The 20,533-nt window shown below is 40.5% G+C and overlaps 1 protein-coding gene across 2 annotated transcripts in view; it reads right to left on the bottom strand.

The window, feature by feature from the left end:
• The window catches only part of SMAD1 (SMAD family member 1), an 80,705-nt gene that overhangs the window by 26,191 nt on the left and 33,981 nt on the right, over nt 1-20,533 (bottom strand). For both annotated transcript variants that reach the window (XM_058550139.1, XM_058550140.1), the window contains exon 2: nt 17,091-17,662. In XM_058550139.1, coding sequence (XP_058406122.1) covers nt 17,091-17,490 — 400 coding nt within the window. In that variant the 5' untranslated portion in view covers nt 17,491-17,662. The remainder of the gene's footprint in view (nt 1-17,090; nt 17,663-20,533) is intronic.

Genomic DNA, 20,533 nt, shown 5'->3' with positions numbered 1-20,533 from the left:
TGCGTACGGATGGTGGTAATGGTTATACAATACTGTGAATGTATTTAATGACATGGAATGCACACTTACAAATGCTAAAATGATAAGTATTATGTTATATATATTTTACCACAATAATAATTTTTTTTTTTTTTTAGGTGAGGAGGACCAGCCCTAAGCTAACATCCAATGCCAACCCTCCTCTTTTTTGTTGAGGAAGACTGGCCCTGGGCTAACATTTGTGCCCATCTTCCTCCACTTTATATGGGATGCCACCACAGCATGGCTTAACAAGCCGTGCGTCAGTGCGCGCCCGGGATCCAAACTGACAAACCCTGGGCTGCCACAGTGGAGCGCGCGCACTTAACTGCTTGCACCACCGCACCGGCCCCCCACCAATAATAATTTTTAATTGAAAGGACTGGCCATACCAAGTGTTGGCAACAGGGATTCTCATACATTGCTGGCTGGAATGTAAAACAGTACAACTTTGGACAACATTTTGGCAGTTTCTTACAAAGCTAAACATGCACCTACCACACTACCTAACCATTCTAACTTCTAGGTATTTACCCAAGTGAAATGAAAACATATATACACACAGATGTGTATATTTTATTTGTGATAGCCAAAAACCAGAAACAAAGCAAATGTTCCATCAACAAATGAAAGAATAAACAAATTATGGTATATCCATACAATGGAATACTACTCAGCAATACAAAGGAATGAAATATTGATTCACACAACAACATGGATAAATCTCAAAATAATATGCTAAGAGAAGGCAGACAAGAAAAGAGTGTATACTGTATGATTCCATGCATATAAAATCTAGAATGTGCAAACCAATGTATGGTGACAGAAAGCAGATCAGAAGTTGCCTGGGGGGGCCGGCCCCGAGGCTTAGCGGTTAAGTGTGCACACTCCGCTATTGGTGGCCCGGGGTTCGGATCCTGGGCGCTCACCGATGCACTGCTTCTCCGGCCATGCTGAGGCCGCGTCCCACACACAGCAACTAGAAGGATGTGCAGCTATGACCTACAACTATCTACTGGGGCTCTGGGGGAAAAATAAACAAACAAACAAACAAACAAAAAACAAAAAACAAACAAGTTGCCTGGGGATGAGGGTAGGAGCTGGAGGCAGGAATTGCAAAGGTGCAGGAGTAAACTTTTAGGGGTGATGAGTATGTTCATTATCTTGATTCTGGTGATGCTTTCACAGGTATATGTCAAAACTAATCACATTGTACATTTCAAACATGTGCAGTTTATTCTATGCTAATTATTCCTCAATGAAGTTGTTCAAAAAATAAACGTGAAGAGGCAATTTAAAATTATCTTTTACTACTTTTAAAAACCGGCTAAAATTGTCTATTACCTATTCCTTTTCCAATCTCATCTTCGAGGTGTGGGAACCACTACTCTAAACTCTCAATAGCACTATATTCCCAATTAACAGTTTTATCCTACTATCTCTACTTCCGAGGCTATACAATGTACATCTCCCAAATCAGAATCCCCATCCAGGAAAGGAATTCCACTTTACTATCACCGATACACCAACCCTTAACAGTTAAAACCAACTGAAGATATCAAAAGTAAAGAGCTGCAAGGAAGTCTCGTGCTAAAGTGGTGATAACATTTAGGACATACAATGTCTTGTGTGGGCTGTCAAAAGTTAATATGCAGAACTGCAAGGTAAAAAAATAAATGGATATCCTAAACACTCTTGGAAGAGGACTTTTCTGTCAAATTTACCTAATGTTCAATTTAACCCTCTAACAGCTGCACCCAGTACTTTAAAGCCTCTCAAATTACCCTCACAATCTTTCTGAGGAACATTTTCCCAATATTTCTCAACATTTCCCACCAAAGTCAATGTCAGTGACAGAGGAGAGTGAACTCATCTGGGGTCCCAGCAGCTCCACTGAGATTGTGAAATTACACTGAAATTTCGCCTTATCTCACCAAATTATTATACATTTTATAGTCTATTCATTATTACTTATCAAACATAAAAATGGTATTTTGAATAACTTACAATCAAGTAAAACTGATACTCCAGAAAGACGTGCCATGTTGTCTATGGCTCTGAGTACCCAGTATGGCACACTGTGGTGGGATGGGTGGTAGTACCTAGTTTGAATGTCTAGATTTCCTATTTACTCAGTGTCACAATTCTACTAAGTTATTAATTTCTCAGAAAATTACAGTAAAAAGTGACTGGCAACAGCAGGGAGGGAGATAGGTAAGATATAAAACTAGACTCTAGAACTAAGACCATTTCTGTAGAAGCAAGGAGACACTCAGCAAACTGATTTTCAGGTGATCGCCACAAATTCACATTAACACCACTACCACCGCAAACGTTTACTGTAAACCTGGAACCATGCTGAGCACATTTTAACAATTTGCAAGTAAGAGTGCTCTGAGGGGTAACGTACCTAAGCTCATTTAGGAAGCGTCAAGAGTTGGGAAGGCAATGAGCACTCTCAACCATGATATTCTACTGCCTCAGGGACTCTAAGTCTCCAAGAATGTGAAATTATGTTCTATAGTTTAAGAGATGGATGAGTAGAATAAATTCCATAAGTGTTTCTGGACAAATTAAAGTTCAGGTCACTCAATCTAAAGGAGAAAACTCCAGTCTAATCTAATAAGTTCAGTTACGAGAAGTACATAACTCCCTAATGATGCATAATAGATGAATCATTACCAAATCTGATTTGTGCAGTCTGAAGACTTATAAGAAGGATGTCTGTATGTTCTGGCTTCCCTGGGACAGTCCCAATTTTCACCTGTTGTCCGATGGAATTATTAACAGGTGACCCGTGTCATTGTCAAAAGTGTCCTGGTTTGGGCAATAAACTATATGGTCGTTCAAACTATAAACAATAACGAATTAAATTCAGGAGAGGAAAGAGATGAGTCTGGGGTCTGGAACAGCTGCTAGCCCTAGAAGATAGTATTAATGTGGAAGAGACGAGACACGAGGAAGCCAGTTAGGCAGGGTTAAGCCTATACACACAAGCCGCTCTAAAGTAACAAGGCCCGGGCACCTCTTGCCTTCGTGGAATCCTAAGGACAATGCTGCTGCTCTCTCCCACATGTGCACACCCCCCTCCCCCCGTTCTTGTTCCTTTCATTTCAGCAATATTTCAGGTAAGGAATAATTAGGGTACCTGTTTTCTATTGGGGGAAAAGGGAAGAATAAACATCCAGACTAGTTATCCATGTTTAAACACGCTTTCCACGTGCAATTCTTATTTCTTGGGTGAGAGGTTGATTACCCAGCTGAAATAAATAGGATCTGCAAACTCTAGGCCTGACTCAGGTCAGAAATAGGAAGGGAGAGTGAGTGCGGAATCCTTTCTTTTAATATTTCTTTCCATGTTTCAGGCCATTTTGATTTTATGGAACAGAAATATGGGAGCACTGACTCCTCTGGGGGACCTTTTTCCTCAGCACACTGATAAGGTTATTCCTACTTGGCAACTCCAAACAATGACTCAAGTTTTTGGCTTCCCTTTAATGGCTGCTCCTACCCGTTAATTTGAATTACAAGAATCTGGTTTGAAAGAGGAGCCCAATGTTAACACGTTTCTTTACACACATAAATTTCTTTTTGATTTGAATCATTTAAAAATCAGACTGTATTATGTCATTCCTATATTCTAGGAGTTCTAACCCTGTGCTGGTCTTCCACCACCTCCTCAGGTGTATTCTGGAAAAAAACAAAGGCTCCTAGGTGATTTCACCACAACTCCCTCCACCCACTCGAAAATCTCTAATTGCTACATCTTTAAATGAGGAAGCTATCTTCCCTTCTTTTCCTGACCTCTCAGGAGGAAAAAAAGTCAGATTTCTGTCTTTTCGCAGGGTGTACCTCTGTTTTTCAAAGTATTTACGCATCTCTTTCAGTTAAAAAAAAAAAAAAATCCCCTTGCCAGTCAACAGGGAAACAAACCAAACTAAGCAAGTCGCAGGAAGCGAGTTTCAGGAGACATTTGTGATTCTGCTACTGGACTCAGCTTTTCTGCATTGCCAGGGCACAAGAAAAGGAATGAAAAAGAAAAAGCTAAAATGGGAAAGAGAGGCTGAGCTCTGGAAAGCATTCCTGTACACCCTCTAGATTTGTGAGCTTTTCCAGGATTTTGAAGTACTTTGAAATTGTATCGCCAAGTGGTCAGTGGAAAGGTAGTCCAGTCACGAGACTGAGGCTGACAAATCCCCCCTGGGCTGTGACCCACCAATGGCTTGTGGACAACCTTTTCTTTCACACACACAAGAGTGTTCTGATAACAAACTGGGCAGGGCCCTGCCTATACCCACACAGACATGGCAAATGAGGGAGCTGCTACCCAGCACTACATAAATACTTTTTAGTTCTGAAGACTTGGAAAAGGCAGTCAGGTAAGCATGAAGACACCGCGTTCTGGCCCTGGCCATAATAACTACCTGTGTGACTTTAGCAAAGCACTGCACTTCTCAGGATCTCCATTTCCTCACTGCAAACGGCAAGAGACTGGAACTCCAAGGGGCCTTCCCGCCGTAAATTCTGCACGTCCTCTGACTGAGGATAATGCTGCCTCATGTACATCCAGAGCCTCACAGCGTACAAAGTCCTGTGCCAGACCGCATCGCAGCTGGGTCTCAGGACACTTTGGTGAGGTCACCTAAAAGCAGGAAGGTGGCCCAGGGCTAACGGAAGAATGGCCCGAGAGCCGCTCCAGCTGCTGTAATTCTCTTTTGAAAACAGGTGGGGGGGAGTGCCACACTGCCAAAGCAGCTGTGCCCAGTATCACATCTATACTAGACAGATGTCCCTAGATACAGTGTGTTCAGTGACCTTCCAAATAGAAACAATCAAGTAGAAAGTGGTGGAGAGGGTAAGACCACTTAAAAGTTAACAGTACGTGCATTTATGAAATAAAATTCCTTACCTCAGGCTATGTCAGGGAAACTGTACGCTGAAGAAAAGATTCTCAGAACCTTAAATTGAGGTTAAATTTCAATGAAAATATAGCAAAAAACCCGGAGTGGTGGCTTTTTATTTGCTTATTGGTGGTGAGGTGACGCTAGGGAGGGTTTGAGGCAACAGTAGCTAAGGCTCAGCGAGCACCACGCACACACCCGTGGAACACTGGCTCGGGGCGAGCCCCTGCGGGGGCACTGCAGGCGCGGAAGTCCACAGGACAGCCCCTGGCCCCGCTCCACTGCACAGACGGGGAAGCCGGCTCAGCTGAGCTCAGTAACACACCCAAGGTCACACAGCTGCTAAAGTGACGGCCGGGGTTCGAATCGAGGTCTGCTCATAACCACCAAACTACGTTACTCAGTATTAGAAAACTGGAGAGAGACTGTGGAAGTTATTTTCACAATTCTCTTTCCATTCTTCTGTTCACTGTTTTTGGGGAACCACACCACTGGAACTGGAAGCCCTGCTCAATTATTTACTAGCCAATTAACAGGGGCAATTTACTCTCTAAACCTCACTTCTTACCAGTAAAATGGAAATAACAGTACTTCTCTCAGATTGCCTTTTTATTTAACATTTTATAGTGCTTATATATGCCAAGTGCTGTACCAGGCTGTACAAAATAGGAACTCACTTAATCCTTATAACCACTCTGACCTAGGCACTATCATTACCTGTACTTCATAAAAGTGGATATTGAGGTGTAGAGAGATTAAGTAACTTGCCTATGAATATATAACCAGTAACCAGTGGAGACAGGATTCAAACCTAGGCAGTCTGCCTCCAGAGTCTCGCCTCTTAACCGCCGTGCTATGGTGTCTCTCACTGTTGTACAGGTTAGTGCTGACACGCTCCTGGGCTAGGGTAAGCACTCGGTGAAGGATAGTTACTATTACACATAAAGCAGTTGGCCTGGCATGCCTAATCAGCTATTACACTACTGATATGTCAATGACCACCTCCAGGTGTCACACCAGGCAGCGTGGCTTCCTCTGTAATTGCAGCTGAATGTAATCAATTCTCATTCTGAGTCCACGTTTGATTCCATTAAATACATTCCATAAAACTGACACTTGTTACCTAGTGATGAAGATTACTGACCAATGGGAAATAAACACAAATAAAGCCTCCAGAAACACCTGAAGCACAGGTGTGACGTCTCTCAATTTACCATTATCAACCCAAAATTCATGCAGCTGGTGCACAAATGCATTTCAGATCACAGGCTCTACTACTGAAAACTCTGGATACTCTTCCCTTTTGCGAAAGAGAGAAAATTGATTAAAGGGGGAAAAAACCTACTTTGGGAAGCAGTACGGCGTGGTAGTTAGGAGCAGAGATTTTGGAGTTAGACTTCAATTTGAATTCCAGCTCTCCAGTAACAAAACGTGACAGCTCACTCAAAACTGCATCTCAGTGGCCCTGTCCTCTTACAGCTGTGGTCAGGATTAAACGGGAATGCATGGAAAGTGATAAGCACAGTGCTTGGCACATAGTAAGCATAAAAAGGTACCATTTTAATTTTCGTTATTATTATTAGTTTTCTGAAGATTTGTTTAGTGAAAACTTACTACAAATTTTGTTTTTGTTCTAAAGATGTGCACGGAAGTTTATGTTCCTTATTTCAATTTTCAGCCCCATTATTTTTCAAGAATGCGTAAAGGCTTTTCCTGTGCATTACTTAGTTTAATCCTCGCCACAACTCTGGAAGGTGGATCTAATCACTCCCCATTTCACAGGTTAGCAAACTCAAGCTCACACAGGGCAAGTGGCCGAAGGTCAAAGATACCAAGTGCCAACATTTTAGTCCAGGCCCTCTGACCCCAGATGCTCCCCAACGACATGCTAATCTTACAACTAAAGAAAAATACGTATCTCCTTTAAATGGTCTTATTTGTCCTAAATTTCCCCAAAAAACTCCACTCTCCACATTTACCAGTCAACAGTAGATAATCTACTGTGAGCAAGAGCCCCTCCCTTCTCCCCATTTATTTATTATCAGCATGGATTCCTGTTTTTATCCCCCAATGGTTTATAATTCATTTCTGTCCTTATTTTGTTGATGAAGTTGTCTGATTTAGCCAGGGACAGCCCCTTCAAGCTGACCCCTGTGTCCTTGTGACATGCTCTTATCTGTTTTCTTTTTTTAAAACAACTCACGTTAAAATGAGCTGTTCTTTTTCCTATTTAAAAGCTGTAGTTTATATGTTTCAAAAGCATTTACCCACAACTATTTCCTAACTTGACCATCTTACTTAAATTATACCTGTGTACTACCATACCCCGGATACACTCTACAGACGCTCAAAGAAAGATACTGTCACAGAAAAAATACTGCTGAATCCGCCACAGAGCTAGCTAGATACATCTGTCAGGGAAATTACAGGGAAACATATAGGAAAAAACATACAAGGCAATGCCACTCTGTTGTCATATTCATGTTCACCAAGAGCTGCCCAAATACCACTTCTAAAAATCACAGGCTCTTGGGCCGGCCCGGTGGCATAGCGGTTAAATGTGCGCCCTCTGCTGCGGCAGCCTGAGGGATCGCAGGTTCGGATCCTGGGTGTGCACCGACGCACCGCTTGTCAAGCCATGCTGTGGCGGCGTCCCATATACAGTAGAGGAGGATGGGCACGGATGTTAGCCCAGAGCCAGTCTTCCTCAGCAAAAAGAGGAGGACTGGCATCAGATGTTAGGCTCAGGGCTGATGTTCCTCACACAAAAAAAAATCACAGGCTCTCCTTTTGCCTTATTGTGACTGAAGATCCCAGATAGGCAAGCAGGCAGGTGGTCCAGCAAAGGTGATGTGTGACTACATAAGCCAGACCACTACTTAGATAAAAGTGGCTCCTTTGTGTGACAGAGTGAAGATCTAAGAACAGCAGCATCTGGAGAGCTGTTTTAGAACTGAGCGAGTGACGCAGTAGAACATAAACCTGATCTTCTCTTGTAGGGTCTGCTACGATTCCAGAGCATAAAAATGATGCTTCAAAGAACTGGGGGAAAAATTTGCCAAACACTCCTTTGTTGACCTAAATCTTTTTATTTAAATATAGGCCATGTTTCCAGACTCTGGATCTTTTATCAGGGAAGTTACAGTTACTTCTAGTTACATAACCCATGTGGCTTGTAGCAGTTTTATGAAGAGCTGACTTGCAATAGAGTATTACAGGCAGGCTTCAGTGCTAGAGGTCATGGGGATGGAGAAATCCCGCTGAGGGCACTGATAATTAGGAACGGTAAGCGGCAAGGGTTTATCTCCCATTTCTCACCCTGGGAAGGAACTGCTGTTGACACAGTGGAAGCCCAGACCAGACTCAAGGCAGGGGAAACAGAAGCCTGCTGCCTTTCAAACTTGTCCTAAGACCAGTATCTAAGAACTACATTAACCCCAGCCAAGCTGGCCAATAAACAAAATCTGGGTTTTTCTTTTTAGTTTTCCCATTCTTCAGGCCCTCAGATTTTGAACACAGCGCTCTTGATAGCCTACGGCTGCCCAAGTCCCCCAGCTCTGCTCTTTAAAATAAATATTCTCTCTTTGCTTCTCTATTTTCTCCCCAAACAAATCTCATTTTCCCAAATGTCAGGGCAGAAGTCTGATTTTTTGGCTAATTCATGATCATTATGCATGATGCTGAGTCTCTCAAGAGAACATTTGCATTTTGAAGCAGAAAAAGACAAGGGGATGGGGCACACATTGTGGGGACAGAATTTCCAGTCTTTTCTTTGGGCCTTTTGATATCTAGTACCAAGGAGGCTAAAAGTAAAACCGAGATAATCAGCCTGACATCATTATATAAGCCCACCTTCCCTTTCGTTTCTCTCACTTTTCCAAGTGTTCGTAGAGAGTGTATAGGGTACTCCCAACATCGGGAGCAAATCATCTGTGATTCCCTCACCCCAACCAGACAAAACATTCTCAGACCTACCACAAATCACTGTCTGAGGATGATCCACATGTGGATCATCCTCAAAAAGTACAACTCACTGGTCTCAATATTGCTTCACCCAAAGCTAGTCTTGGAAGTATTTTTAGCCAGAGTTTTCCTTTTAATTTAAAATATTATTTTCACACAACTGCAATCATTGTATACACTACTTCTTTCATTTTTATGACAAACTTTTTTTATGGTTTTCAAAATTGCTCTTTTTCATCAGCCATGTTTTTTTGTGCTTTGTTTTTAACAGCTGCTAGCTGGCTAGTGTTCAGCAGTGGTGGGTGGAAGAATGCTGAACTTGAAATAAATCAGTGAGACCTGAAAATATCTTCTCTTCCCACCTAATACTACAGAGATAGAAAAAGAATGAAATGGAGAATAACAGACAGGAAAGCAAAAGTCTAAGAAAGATACTTTGTATAATCTGTAGAGCACCTAAAATTTCAAATTGGAATAGATTTGGCAACAGAAAAATTCCACCCAGAAACGAATCACATAATTGTCTAGATGTCTGCTTCAATTTACTTACTTTTACAATTTATGTAAAAGTAACATAACTAGTAACTGCTAACTTTCCATATGTTCATCAATTAATAAATACACAAAACCAATGCCCCAAATAATGCTCTAGGAACAGCTTCTCAGGAAAAAAAAAAATCAGAATAATAAACTTCACATTTTGCCTTGGATTTAAGAATATGGAATCCACTAAAAGATTTAGGTATAAAATCCTACTCATGATTATATTACTTCATCTGTTTCTAGTTAATATTGTAGACAGCAATGATGAAATTATCAAACACAAGCCAAATGCCAATAATACCTTGGAGAAAAATTTACCATCTAAACTCCAGGTCCACTTGGCTGTGTGTTGAGCTTGGACTGAAGCAGAACTAGTGACCAAAAGCTTTTTCAAAACAGAACTTCCACATGGACAGAAGAATGGAGCCCCAAGTGGACTGTGGAAGGCCAACTGCAAAGGCTGGGGACACGCTCCTCGCCCCGAGGCGTCCCTTCTGCAGGAAGCCTCTGCAAACTGCCTCAATGGCTCTTCTCCACCACTCACCCTTCAGGCACAAATGCTTCAAAAGGTACCTTTTATAGCTTTTAAAGCATTCTTCCTTCATCTCAATGTCATAACACATTTCTCCCCCACACCAAAAGTATTAGGGAACCATCCAGACTAGGATTACCAACAGAGTAACTCTACAGAGCACTGTATCTGTATCTTAGTAACTCTGACGGAACATACATGCTAATTTTCCTTAGTCTTGACTTTCCATTCTAATTCGAATTTCTGGTCTACTTTATTAGTAATACTTTCTATTTTACTGCATGTCTTCTTATAAACTGATTTAAATCCTTTGTACAATGAAATATACATATATGCATATATCTGCACCACCACAGACTGGAACACAATGTCCAGTGTTAGAGTTGAGTGAGCTTTTTTGTGGCCACACTCAGACTCATCCCTGGTCCATACTTCTACTATTCAATCGAGCACACTGTGCTGTAATTAAATGCCAGTCTTTCTTGGATAGACACAGTTCCTGAGGAGTTGTATATGTGCTGTAAACGTTTGAATGAAGAGAAATTTAGATGTAGATGAACACAGGATGTGGTGGTTAATTTTATGTGTCGACTTGACTGGGCTAACGGATGCCCAGATAGCTGGCAAAACATGATTTCTGGCTGTGTCTGTGGGGGTGTCTCCATCTGAATCAGCAGACTGAATCAAGAAGATTGCCCTCACGAACGTAAGGTGGGCATCATCCAATCTGTTGAGAGCCTGAATAGAACAAAAAGGCAGAGGAAGCACAAATTTGCTCTTTTTACTTGAGTTGGGGCTTCTCTCTTCTCCCGCCCTCAGACATTGGTGCTCCTGGTTCTCAGGCCTTTGGACTAGGACTGGGACCCACACCAGCAGCTTTCCTGGTTCTCCAACCTACAGACAGTAGATTGTGGGACTTCTCAGCCTTCATACTCTTGTGAGCCAATTCCTATAATAAATCACCTGATATATATATATATCAGGGTATATATATATATATATACCCTATTGGTTCTGTTTCTCTGGAGAACTCGAATATATAGGTCATAATGCTTTAATTTTTATAATTAATATTATTGCCAATTAATCCCAAATCTTCAAAACACTTATGATCATATCTTGACATCTGGCTTACAGCTTCAGTTATCAGACTCCTACATATCACCACTCAGATAAACTTGAAGGAAAATTATATCCTCCAAATGGATATACTAACACAAAACTTAAAAAAAAAAAAAGGAACCTTTAATTAGATAGAAGTTTTTGGCATCATTGGCGTAAGTCAAAACACATTCACAGTATGAAGAAACACATTAAAAAAAAAAAAAAAGACTTGGGGCCAGCCCAGTGGTGTAGCAGTTAAGTTCGCGGGCTCCACTTCGGTGGCCCAGGGTTCACCAGTTTGGATCCTGGGCGTGGACCTACTCACCGCTCATCAAGCCATGCTGAGGCAGTGTCCCACACAGAGGAGCTACAACTCTACAACTATGATATACACCTATGTACTGGGGCTTTCAGGGTAAAAAAAAAAAAAAGAGGAAGATTGGCAACAAATGTTAGCACAGGGCCAATCTTCCTCAAAAAACAAAAAAGATTTGATTTTTGTTTTTAAAACTATTTTTAGGGGGCCAGCCAGGTGGCGTAGCTGTCAAGTTCACGCGCTCTGCTTCAGCGGCCTGGCGTTCGCAGGTTTGGATCCCGAGCACAGACCGACGTATCACTTGTCAAGCCATGCTCTGGCAGCGTCCCGTATAAAGTAGAGGAGGACTGGCATCGGATATTAGCTTAGGGCTAATCTTCCTCACACACAAAAAAATATATTAATTTTATTAAATCTCAATCCTGAAGTATATGTCTTTTTAATGTTCTGTGATAAAATAAGAAGTTCGCATAGAGCACCTCTGCTGCATTCCAAAGTACAAAAGCGACAGTAGTAGCTTTTCCTGAGGAAAAGCACTAGCGTGATCGTTTGAGCTGTGAGCTGATCTAGGTGCCTTTTCACAGATCACTATTTTTTTTTTTTTTGTGAGGAAGACCAGCCCTGAGCTAACATCTGATGCCAATCCTCCTCTTTTTTGCTGAAGAAGACTGGCCCTGATGTGCCCATCTTCCTCCACTTTCTATGGGACGCCGCCACAGCATGGCTTAACAAGCAGTGTGTCGCTGGCTGCCCAGGATCTGAACCGGCGAATCCTGGGCCGCCGCAGCGAAGTAGCGAAGTGCTCGCAACTTACCCGCTTGTGCCACTGGGCCGGCCCCCACAGATCACTATTTTTTTAAATTGTAGATTCACATGCAGCTGTAAGAAAAAATACAGAGAAATTCTGCCTACCTTTTACCTAGTTTCCTCCAATGGTAACATCTTGCAAAACTATAGAACAACATCAGAATCAGAATATTGACATTGATACAGCCAAGATATGGAAACTTTCCATCAACCCAAGGATCCCTTTTATAGCTACACCCGCTCCCCTCCTGCCCCATCCTCTCCTCAGCCTCTGGCAACCACCAATTCATTCTCCATTTCTATAATTCTAAGACTTTCTTTTTTAAGGTAAAATTTATAAGCCACGAATTACACAGTGACTGAGGCAGCCAGAGAGTCAAAACTCGCATTGTCAACAGGTGAAGAGGATTTTAGGTGTATTTTAATTTTAAACAGCTGGAAGCCATCATGCTGAAAATGAAAGCACCTGGAAGGGTGTTTACTTTCAAGATCAAAATTGAAAGCTCAGAATTTCAAGCTCAAGTTCAATATGGCCTTTTAAGTTAAGTTCAAAGTACAGAAGATAATTTTCAAGAACCATCTGAAAAACATAAAAAAAAAACGGCCAAATGACAAGAAGTCTCCATGAAGGCATTTTAATAGCAGCAGATAGCAACTGAACGCTCTTCTCAATACCACAGCGAGATGACTGACTTTACCACCGTCAGCATTTACTTTGGTAAAGAAAAAGAAAACCTACACTTAACCCAACCACTAATAAGTAGCCTTGATTCTGAAGGCTACTAAAAGTCCAAGTAAACAGTCACCTGTTACATCATCAGCAGGGTCATAGTCTTCAGAAGCTGCACGAACTTTCTCTTTCCTGTAACTGTCCACACATTTGCAGAAAAAGAAATTCTTAACATTTTCTACTTTCCTAAAGATGCATTTTTCTGTAATGGTCAGGTACAACCTGTCACCAAAAGGAAGGTTCTTCCCCTGTCACACTCTTCACCATTGTTAATTATGACGAATACAAGTTGTCTCAAAGTGTTTCTATAACTTTCGGGTTTTCCCCACTACAATTTTCAGACTGTTACTTCTAAAAAAATAAATGGGACAGGTTAAAGAAAAACTACAATTACTTTAATCCATAAAATTGTTTTTGGCCAAAGAAACAGAGATACTAAAAGATACCCCAAAGAATTATTATATCACATTTTATCAGAGTGCTAATCTTAATGAATATCAGCAAGAAGGGAAATTCTGGAAAAAGTCAATTTTATACCCATAACAGAACACATGCAAGTTCAAAATGATGAGCGATTTTCAAAGACTAACTCATTAGCATCTCTTTTCCATAAGAGACAACTTCATCTAGTCAGTTGGACTTGATGACTTGCCTGGATACCTTCCTTAAACCAGTGGTTCTCAAACTTCAGCCTGCATCAGACTCGCTTGGAGAGCTCCTCAAACCACAGACTGCTGGCTCCATGCCCAGAGTTTGATTCAGTAGGCCTGTGGGAGGGTCTAAAAATTTGCATTTCTAATAAGCTCCCAGGTGATGCTGCTGCTGCTGGTCTGGGGACCACACACTTTGAAAACCACAACTGGGAACCTTCTAGAGACTCTCAATTTTTGTTGAATTTTTCTCTAGAGGTCTCAACAGGGACCTCAGCAGAAAACACCAAATTTGTGACACCTAACCGTCTGACGCTTGAACTGCTCAATTGCTCTTTGAAATAATTTACCTAAGGTAAAATAGTTCCATAGTTCAAAGTCATTCAGTGCTGAGATGTGTATCTGCAGCTTAGAACCTTTTTTCCTATTTCACAGAAACAATAACCAGGTGTGCTCCATGCTGCGTTACAGAGGCGAAATGTCCATTCAACTCTGGGAGTGTAGGGGGCTGAGGCCCCCTTGAGCTTTGATTTAGTGAGGTTTATCCCCATGCGGGGCAGGGGCTGCTTCACAGTGGTCTCTGGAAAAAGTCCATTTGTTCTTCTTCCCACGTCAGCCACTTCGCAATATGAAAAATACAAGTAAAATCCTGGTATGTTCAAATTCAACAGATCTTGGTCTCAGCCTCAAAGTTTTCTAAAACTGCTCAATGCGTGGCTCAACAGATTCTTGGCTAAAGGGGAAGATAAAATGACGTGTGTGGAGTCTCAAAATGTCTTATTTTAGCTGGTTCTCCACCTACTCCATATCAAACCTTTTACATGTAAGTTATTAAGAGTAACAAAATCATCTCAGTATTAACTTTTAAAAAAATTTTTTCATCTTGTGTCAGAGGTCTTAGTAATAGCAATGAAATGAACAAAGAAGGGAAGATGATGGTCAAAGGGTAGAGACTGAAAACTCATCTCTAAAAAATGGACAAATGACCATACGGGGAAATTAAAACCAGTATTTTCATTTAACAGCAAAAACTTATTGAACTCGGCTAGCTGCTAAAAGTAGAGATGTTAACAATACACATAATCTCTGTCCTCATGGAACTTTATTTACTATCTTGCAAGGAAGACCAACGGAATGATAATTGTAAGTGTGAAGAACATTATGAAGAAATTCAGGTTGCTACGGGAAACAGAGACCAGCCTCCCTGGGGGGTGGAAAACGAGGCATCAAGAAAGGCGTCTCAGCAAAGCTGCCCTCCATTAAGCCTAGATCTGAAGGATAAACAAGAGTGAGCTAGGCAAAGAGGGAGGAGAAACGAGCTACAGACAGAGGAAGAGTGCGAGGAGTGTTTCCATATGACTCAAGCACACACAGCATGGAGGAGTGGGAAAAGAAGCTAGAAAGGCAGGCAAGGACCAAAGTGTGCAGAGCTCTGTGTAAGAGCAATGAGAAGCAGGAAGATAACATGACCATAACACGCATCTTAAAACAACCCTCTCCATAGCATAGGTCATGGCCTGAAGGGGGTGACCAGGAGGCAAATGCTGCAGCACAGGATGAAACGTTGGGAGGGGGGAGTAGAGTTGGGGGAGGCTGGACGGAGAAAATATATCTACAGTGTTTTCTAAATAGTGATCTTAGTTGTCTGACACACAAGTCAATTTATAGGGACCTCAGTTTCATCGTTTGTGAGGCAGGATTAGAATCTTCCTTACATACCTTTTAAAATTACCATGGGGATCAAAAAATCATGTATCTAAATAATCTTGTTTGTACGTATTACTTATACACTACTTTTTATTCTCCAAAACTCTTAGCTCCATCTAGATTCCTGGCTAAAAGAAGACCATGTATCTTTGTTGAGCTTTTTTTTTTTTTAAATTTATATCACAGCAGGAACAAGCAATAAAGAACGTCTATATTAGAATAAGGAGAATTCAGCAGTTGTTGGAAAAAAGCAAACCCAGTCCCAGTCAAGAACAAGAACTGTAACAAAATGTAACTTTAAAAAGGATACAATAAAAACCAAATCATTATCTAGAAATAAATCTAACAAAAGATGTGCAAGAACTTCATGGGGGAAACTTAAAGGAAAAGAACTAAATAAATTTAGAAAAATATCATGCTCTAGAGCATAACTATGTCAATCCTTCCTCAAATGCAATCAATGAAATTTCAATAAAATCTCCAGAAGATTTTTCACAGAACTTCACAGGGTAATCCTAAAGTAAATAATATAAAAATGACAAAAACATAATGTTGAATGAATATAACTAGTTGTAAAAGGATACTCCAATATCATTATATAATACTTTTAAATATACAAAATAACACTACATATTGTCATGGATTCATAGATATGCAATAACAGTATAAAAGCATGCATGGGAATGGTAAACATCAAATTCTAACCATCAAATTCAGAATAGCAGTTACTGAAGGGAATGGGATCAGAGACGCATAGACTGGAGTTTCAGTTTTATTTGTAATCTTTTATTTCTTAAACCGGGTGGTGGATACAAAGATGTTCATTACATTGTTCCCTAGTCTTTAAACTCTTTTTGTATGTCTTAAATATTCCATAGAAAACCCAGAAGCCTTTTATTTGAGAACCATGTTATTACATGATCTAGCGTAGTAGTTCCCAAACACCAATCCAACAGCTACAGCAGCACCACCTGAAGCACTCGTTAAACACACGGATGACCAGGCGATGCCAGAATCAGAATCTCTGGGAGGGGAGCCATGTGATTCTAACGCCCAGCCTCATTTGGGCATCCTTGTAATCACTAGCGATTAATAACTAATCTATCAACAAAACTGGTTCCAATCTGATGAGATATTTAAGTGCTTAAGACTGCCTAATCACTCTCCAATTGATGTAACTGTCTAAAATGTGGATTCTAATTTGAGGGCAAAACCACACAAATTTTAAAGTATATTCTTTACTATATCCCCCAAAAAGGTCATACATATAAAAATTAGGAATATCTAATACAGTAATAGTATCAAATGACTCCATGGCAGAACACAATTCCGTCCTACCCTCCATAGGGAATAAAATGCCACAGCAAAATTCCACCAGAGATGATAAAAGGTGCTATTCTTAGGGATAAAATGGAACAAGTCACTGGCAACCGCCCTCAAGATGTATTTCCCTCAAGTATGTAGATGGCAACACCATGCTTCTTTCCTTTCCTAATTTTCCTCCCTTGAAATAAAATCATAGCTAAATTTGTCCAGAAGTGCACAGAACCAATGGGAAATATAAAAAACAAATTTAGAAAGAAAATAATTTATTAAAAGTTAGAGGTATTAGTACTGCTAGGACAATTTTCACAGCCCTGCTCTTAAGAAATAAAGTTAAGAAGAGAGGACTAAGTTGTCAGAACATTCAAGGGCTGACAAACCTACCTATTTTCCCCTAATATTTAAAAATGACAACTAACAACATGGGGAGGGATTATTCTGATATTTTAAACAACCTGCATCTGCTCAATGCATCAATACGAAAGGACTCACTTACCAGGGCTTTCTACCCGCTTATAGTGGTACGGATTGATGCACACCTCCTTCTGCTTGGAACCAAAAGGGAACTCACAGCATTCCAGTGGTTTTAGTTCATGGTGGCTCTGAAGGTCGGGCCAGCGCCAAACACGGCAGTAAATGACGTGAGGCAGTCCCTTCCGGTGGGAAACCTGCAGCCTGCCATCCAGAGAGCGGGGAATGGTGACACAGTTACTTGGCTGCCCCGGGCAGCTCAAGGCCTTTTCCAGTTCCTCCATGGCACCTTTCTTCTTCTTCAGTTTTTTCACCAAAGCGTCAACAGCTTTCTCTGCCCATTTTTCTTCTTCATCGCCCTGTTTCCACCCAAGAAGTCTCTTCACAGCTGGACTTGTGAAGGAAAATAAACTTGTCACGTTCATAATGACTGCACTAGTTATATAATCCCGGTATTTGGTGAAATAAAGGAGTCTCCAAATGCAGAAGAGACTTCGCTTTATTTACATAGGGTTCTCTTTAGCTTCTTAGTTTTGAGGTCCAGGAAAGTAGAAATTACCATTCCTAGCGTTTCAAAAAGTAACCCAAAGTCAGCACCTAGAAAAGAAAAAAGGGACAAAATGTTTAAAATCACCTGTACCACAAAACCACAATTTATTAAACAATTACTATGGGCCAGGTGCTATCGTAAGTGCTTTTATGTATTACAGTATGCTATGGACTGAATTATGTCCCCCCACTAAAACTCATGTTGAAGCCCTAGCCCCAAGGTGACCATCTCTGGAGATGGGGCCTCTAAGGAAGTAATTAAGGTTAAACGAGGTCAGGAGGGTGGGGCCATAATCTGATAGGATTGGTGGCTTCATAAGAAGAGGAAAGGAGATCGATCTCTCCCCCCATGGGCACACACTGAGGAAAGGCCACGTGAGGACACAGAGAGAAGGCAGCCGTCTGCAAGGCTGGAAGTGAGCTCTTATCAGAAACCAAACTGGCTGGAACCTTAATCTTGGATTTTCCAGCCTCCAGAACTATGAGAAATTTCTGTTGTTTAACCGACCCAATCTATGGTATTTTGTTACGGCAGCCCAATACACAGTATTATAGCAGACTAATACACAGTATTTAATCCTTTAAATAATCCCCTCAGCTAGGTAATACAACCACTACCATCTTACAGATGAATAAACTGAGATGGTTTAAACAGTAGTATGTAACTGTTTATATGAGTTCTGAGACAAGCAATAGATGTGGTACAAAAAAATCCAAGTTTTCAACAGATATTGCAATGTTTTATATTTAGATTCATTTATAGGATCCAAAAATACGTCAAGACATCTCAATCAACAAAAACTGAAAGCAACAGGAAAAATAAAAATACAATAGTCTTAACATCTGTTTTTAGTTTGTTTCTCAAGTATTTCATGCTAAAAAAAAAAGGGCAGTTATATTTCTACTACATAAATGTAGCAATTTATGGGTATTTATTCATTTATCTATGGGCAATAGGGCAAGTAAGGTAGGAAATTTCCCCCTTTTTCAAATTTGCTTTTTATTGACATGAAAGGAACGAAGCACATGAACACATACTGTACCAAATTCTTGAATGAAGTTGTCCCATTTAAACTTTCTAGTTACCCATCACCAATGAAAACACAAAAGGTGAAATAGATTAAAGAGGATAACTTTGCACAAACTTAAGCAGTAGCATGTATCAAACCAACCACCTCCCAAAAATAACTATAAAAGCTGAATAAAACAAACAAACCAGAAGAAAAAAAAAAAAGCCTAGCTTTTTAAAGGAACCAAAGAGCAACCAAGGTACTTAGCACACGAGGGACCAAAATGCTGGAGAGAAGGGAAAAGTAATGAAGTGAGCTGATCATTCTTCACTGCTTTTCTTCTCAAGGCATCTGCCAATGCCTATGCTATAAGTAGCAAGAGACCTAGTAGCCAAGCAGAAAGAGGCTCAAGAACTAAGCAGCGATTTCAGTAGTCTCATAGTATTAAGGAGACAAAAAAATTAGAGTTGAGGGCCTGACAAGAAAGAGGCCCTGTTAAATTCATGAGGAGTTCGGTTGAGACCCCTGAAGGGATATGCCCCAGCATAAGAGCAAAAATGAAATGGGACCAGTTTTTACACTGAAACACAGCCTACAATCATCTTAATACTGGACTGAACCAAGGTGATGGGAGAAGAGGAGAAAAAACTATCAGAGGCAATATTTGTAGATGGTGCCAACGGATTTTCCAAAACTGACAACAGACATCTAGCCACAGATTCATGGAGCCCTAAAAGTTCCAAGAAGGATAAATACAAATAAATCCACAAGTTCTGATATGTCACATCACAGTAAAATTGCTGAAAACCTACAACCAAACTCTTCAAAAAGATACATTACTTTCAAATAAGTACAATAAGGCTGACAGCTGACATTTCAACAGAAACAATGGAAACAAGAAGACAATGGAATGACATCTTTAACAAGCAAAATGTAAATAAATAGCTGGCAACTTAGAATTCTATACTCAGTGGAAAAATCGTGTAGAGATGACTATGAAATAAAGCTGCTTTCCACCAAACAAAATCTGAGAGAACTGGCTTCCAGCAAGCATTCATCAGCCAGAGGAAAAAGATGCCAGAAAGAAGCAAGGAACTGCAAGAAAGAATGAAGAGCTCCAGAAGGGTAAATAAAGGTAAGTCTCAGTGAATACTGATTTTACAAAACAATAATAGGAATCTCTGTGGTGTTTAAAACACAGAATTAAAATGTATGGCAAACGGGGCCGGCCCCGTGGCGTAGTGGTTAAGTGTGTGCGCTCCGCTGCTGGCGGCCCGGGGTTTGGATCCCCGGAGCGCACCGAGGCACCGCTTGTCACGCCAAGCTGTGGCAGCGTCCCATATAAAGTAAAGGAAGATGGGCACGGATGTTAGCCCAGGGCTAGTTTTCCTCAGCAAAAAGAGGAGGATCAGCATGGATGTTAGCTCAGAGCTGATTTTACCAAAAAATAAATAAATACCTTAAAAAAAAAAAAAGATTATTAAAAAAAAAATGTATGGCAAAAAAAGAAGAAAGGGGTAAATGATGTTAGTGTTCTAAGGTCCCTATATTACCCAGGCTGTAGTAAAGCATTAAATTATTATTGCTACAATAAGTTTTAAAGTCATGTCATAATTAAGTAACCACTAAAAGAATAATTTAAACTATAAAAAGGTAATAGAGGAGTTAAAAAATATGGAATTATTTTTTAAAATACAGTTAGTGCAAAGAATATAAGAAAGGGAAAAAAGGAGCAAATAATGGCACAAATAGAAAACAGTAAGATTTAGATCTAATCCCTGAAATATTAGCAATTACTTAAATATAAACAAACTAAATATGCAAGTAAAAGACAGGGGTGGGGATGGAGAGCACCACTTAACTATATTGTACTTACAAGAGACACACTAAATACAAGGACAGAGAAGGA

Source organism: Diceros bicornis, chromosome 11, assembly GCF_020826845.1.
Source record: "Diceros bicornis minor isolate mBicDic1 chromosome 11, mDicBic1.mat.cur, whole genome shotgun sequence".
NCBI classification, from domain to species: Eukaryota; Metazoa; Chordata; class Mammalia; order Perissodactyla; family Rhinocerotidae; genus Diceros; species Diceros bicornis.
The sequence above is the reverse complement of the archived record's forward strand: the minus strand, read 5'-3'. Positions and strand labels throughout refer to the sequence as shown.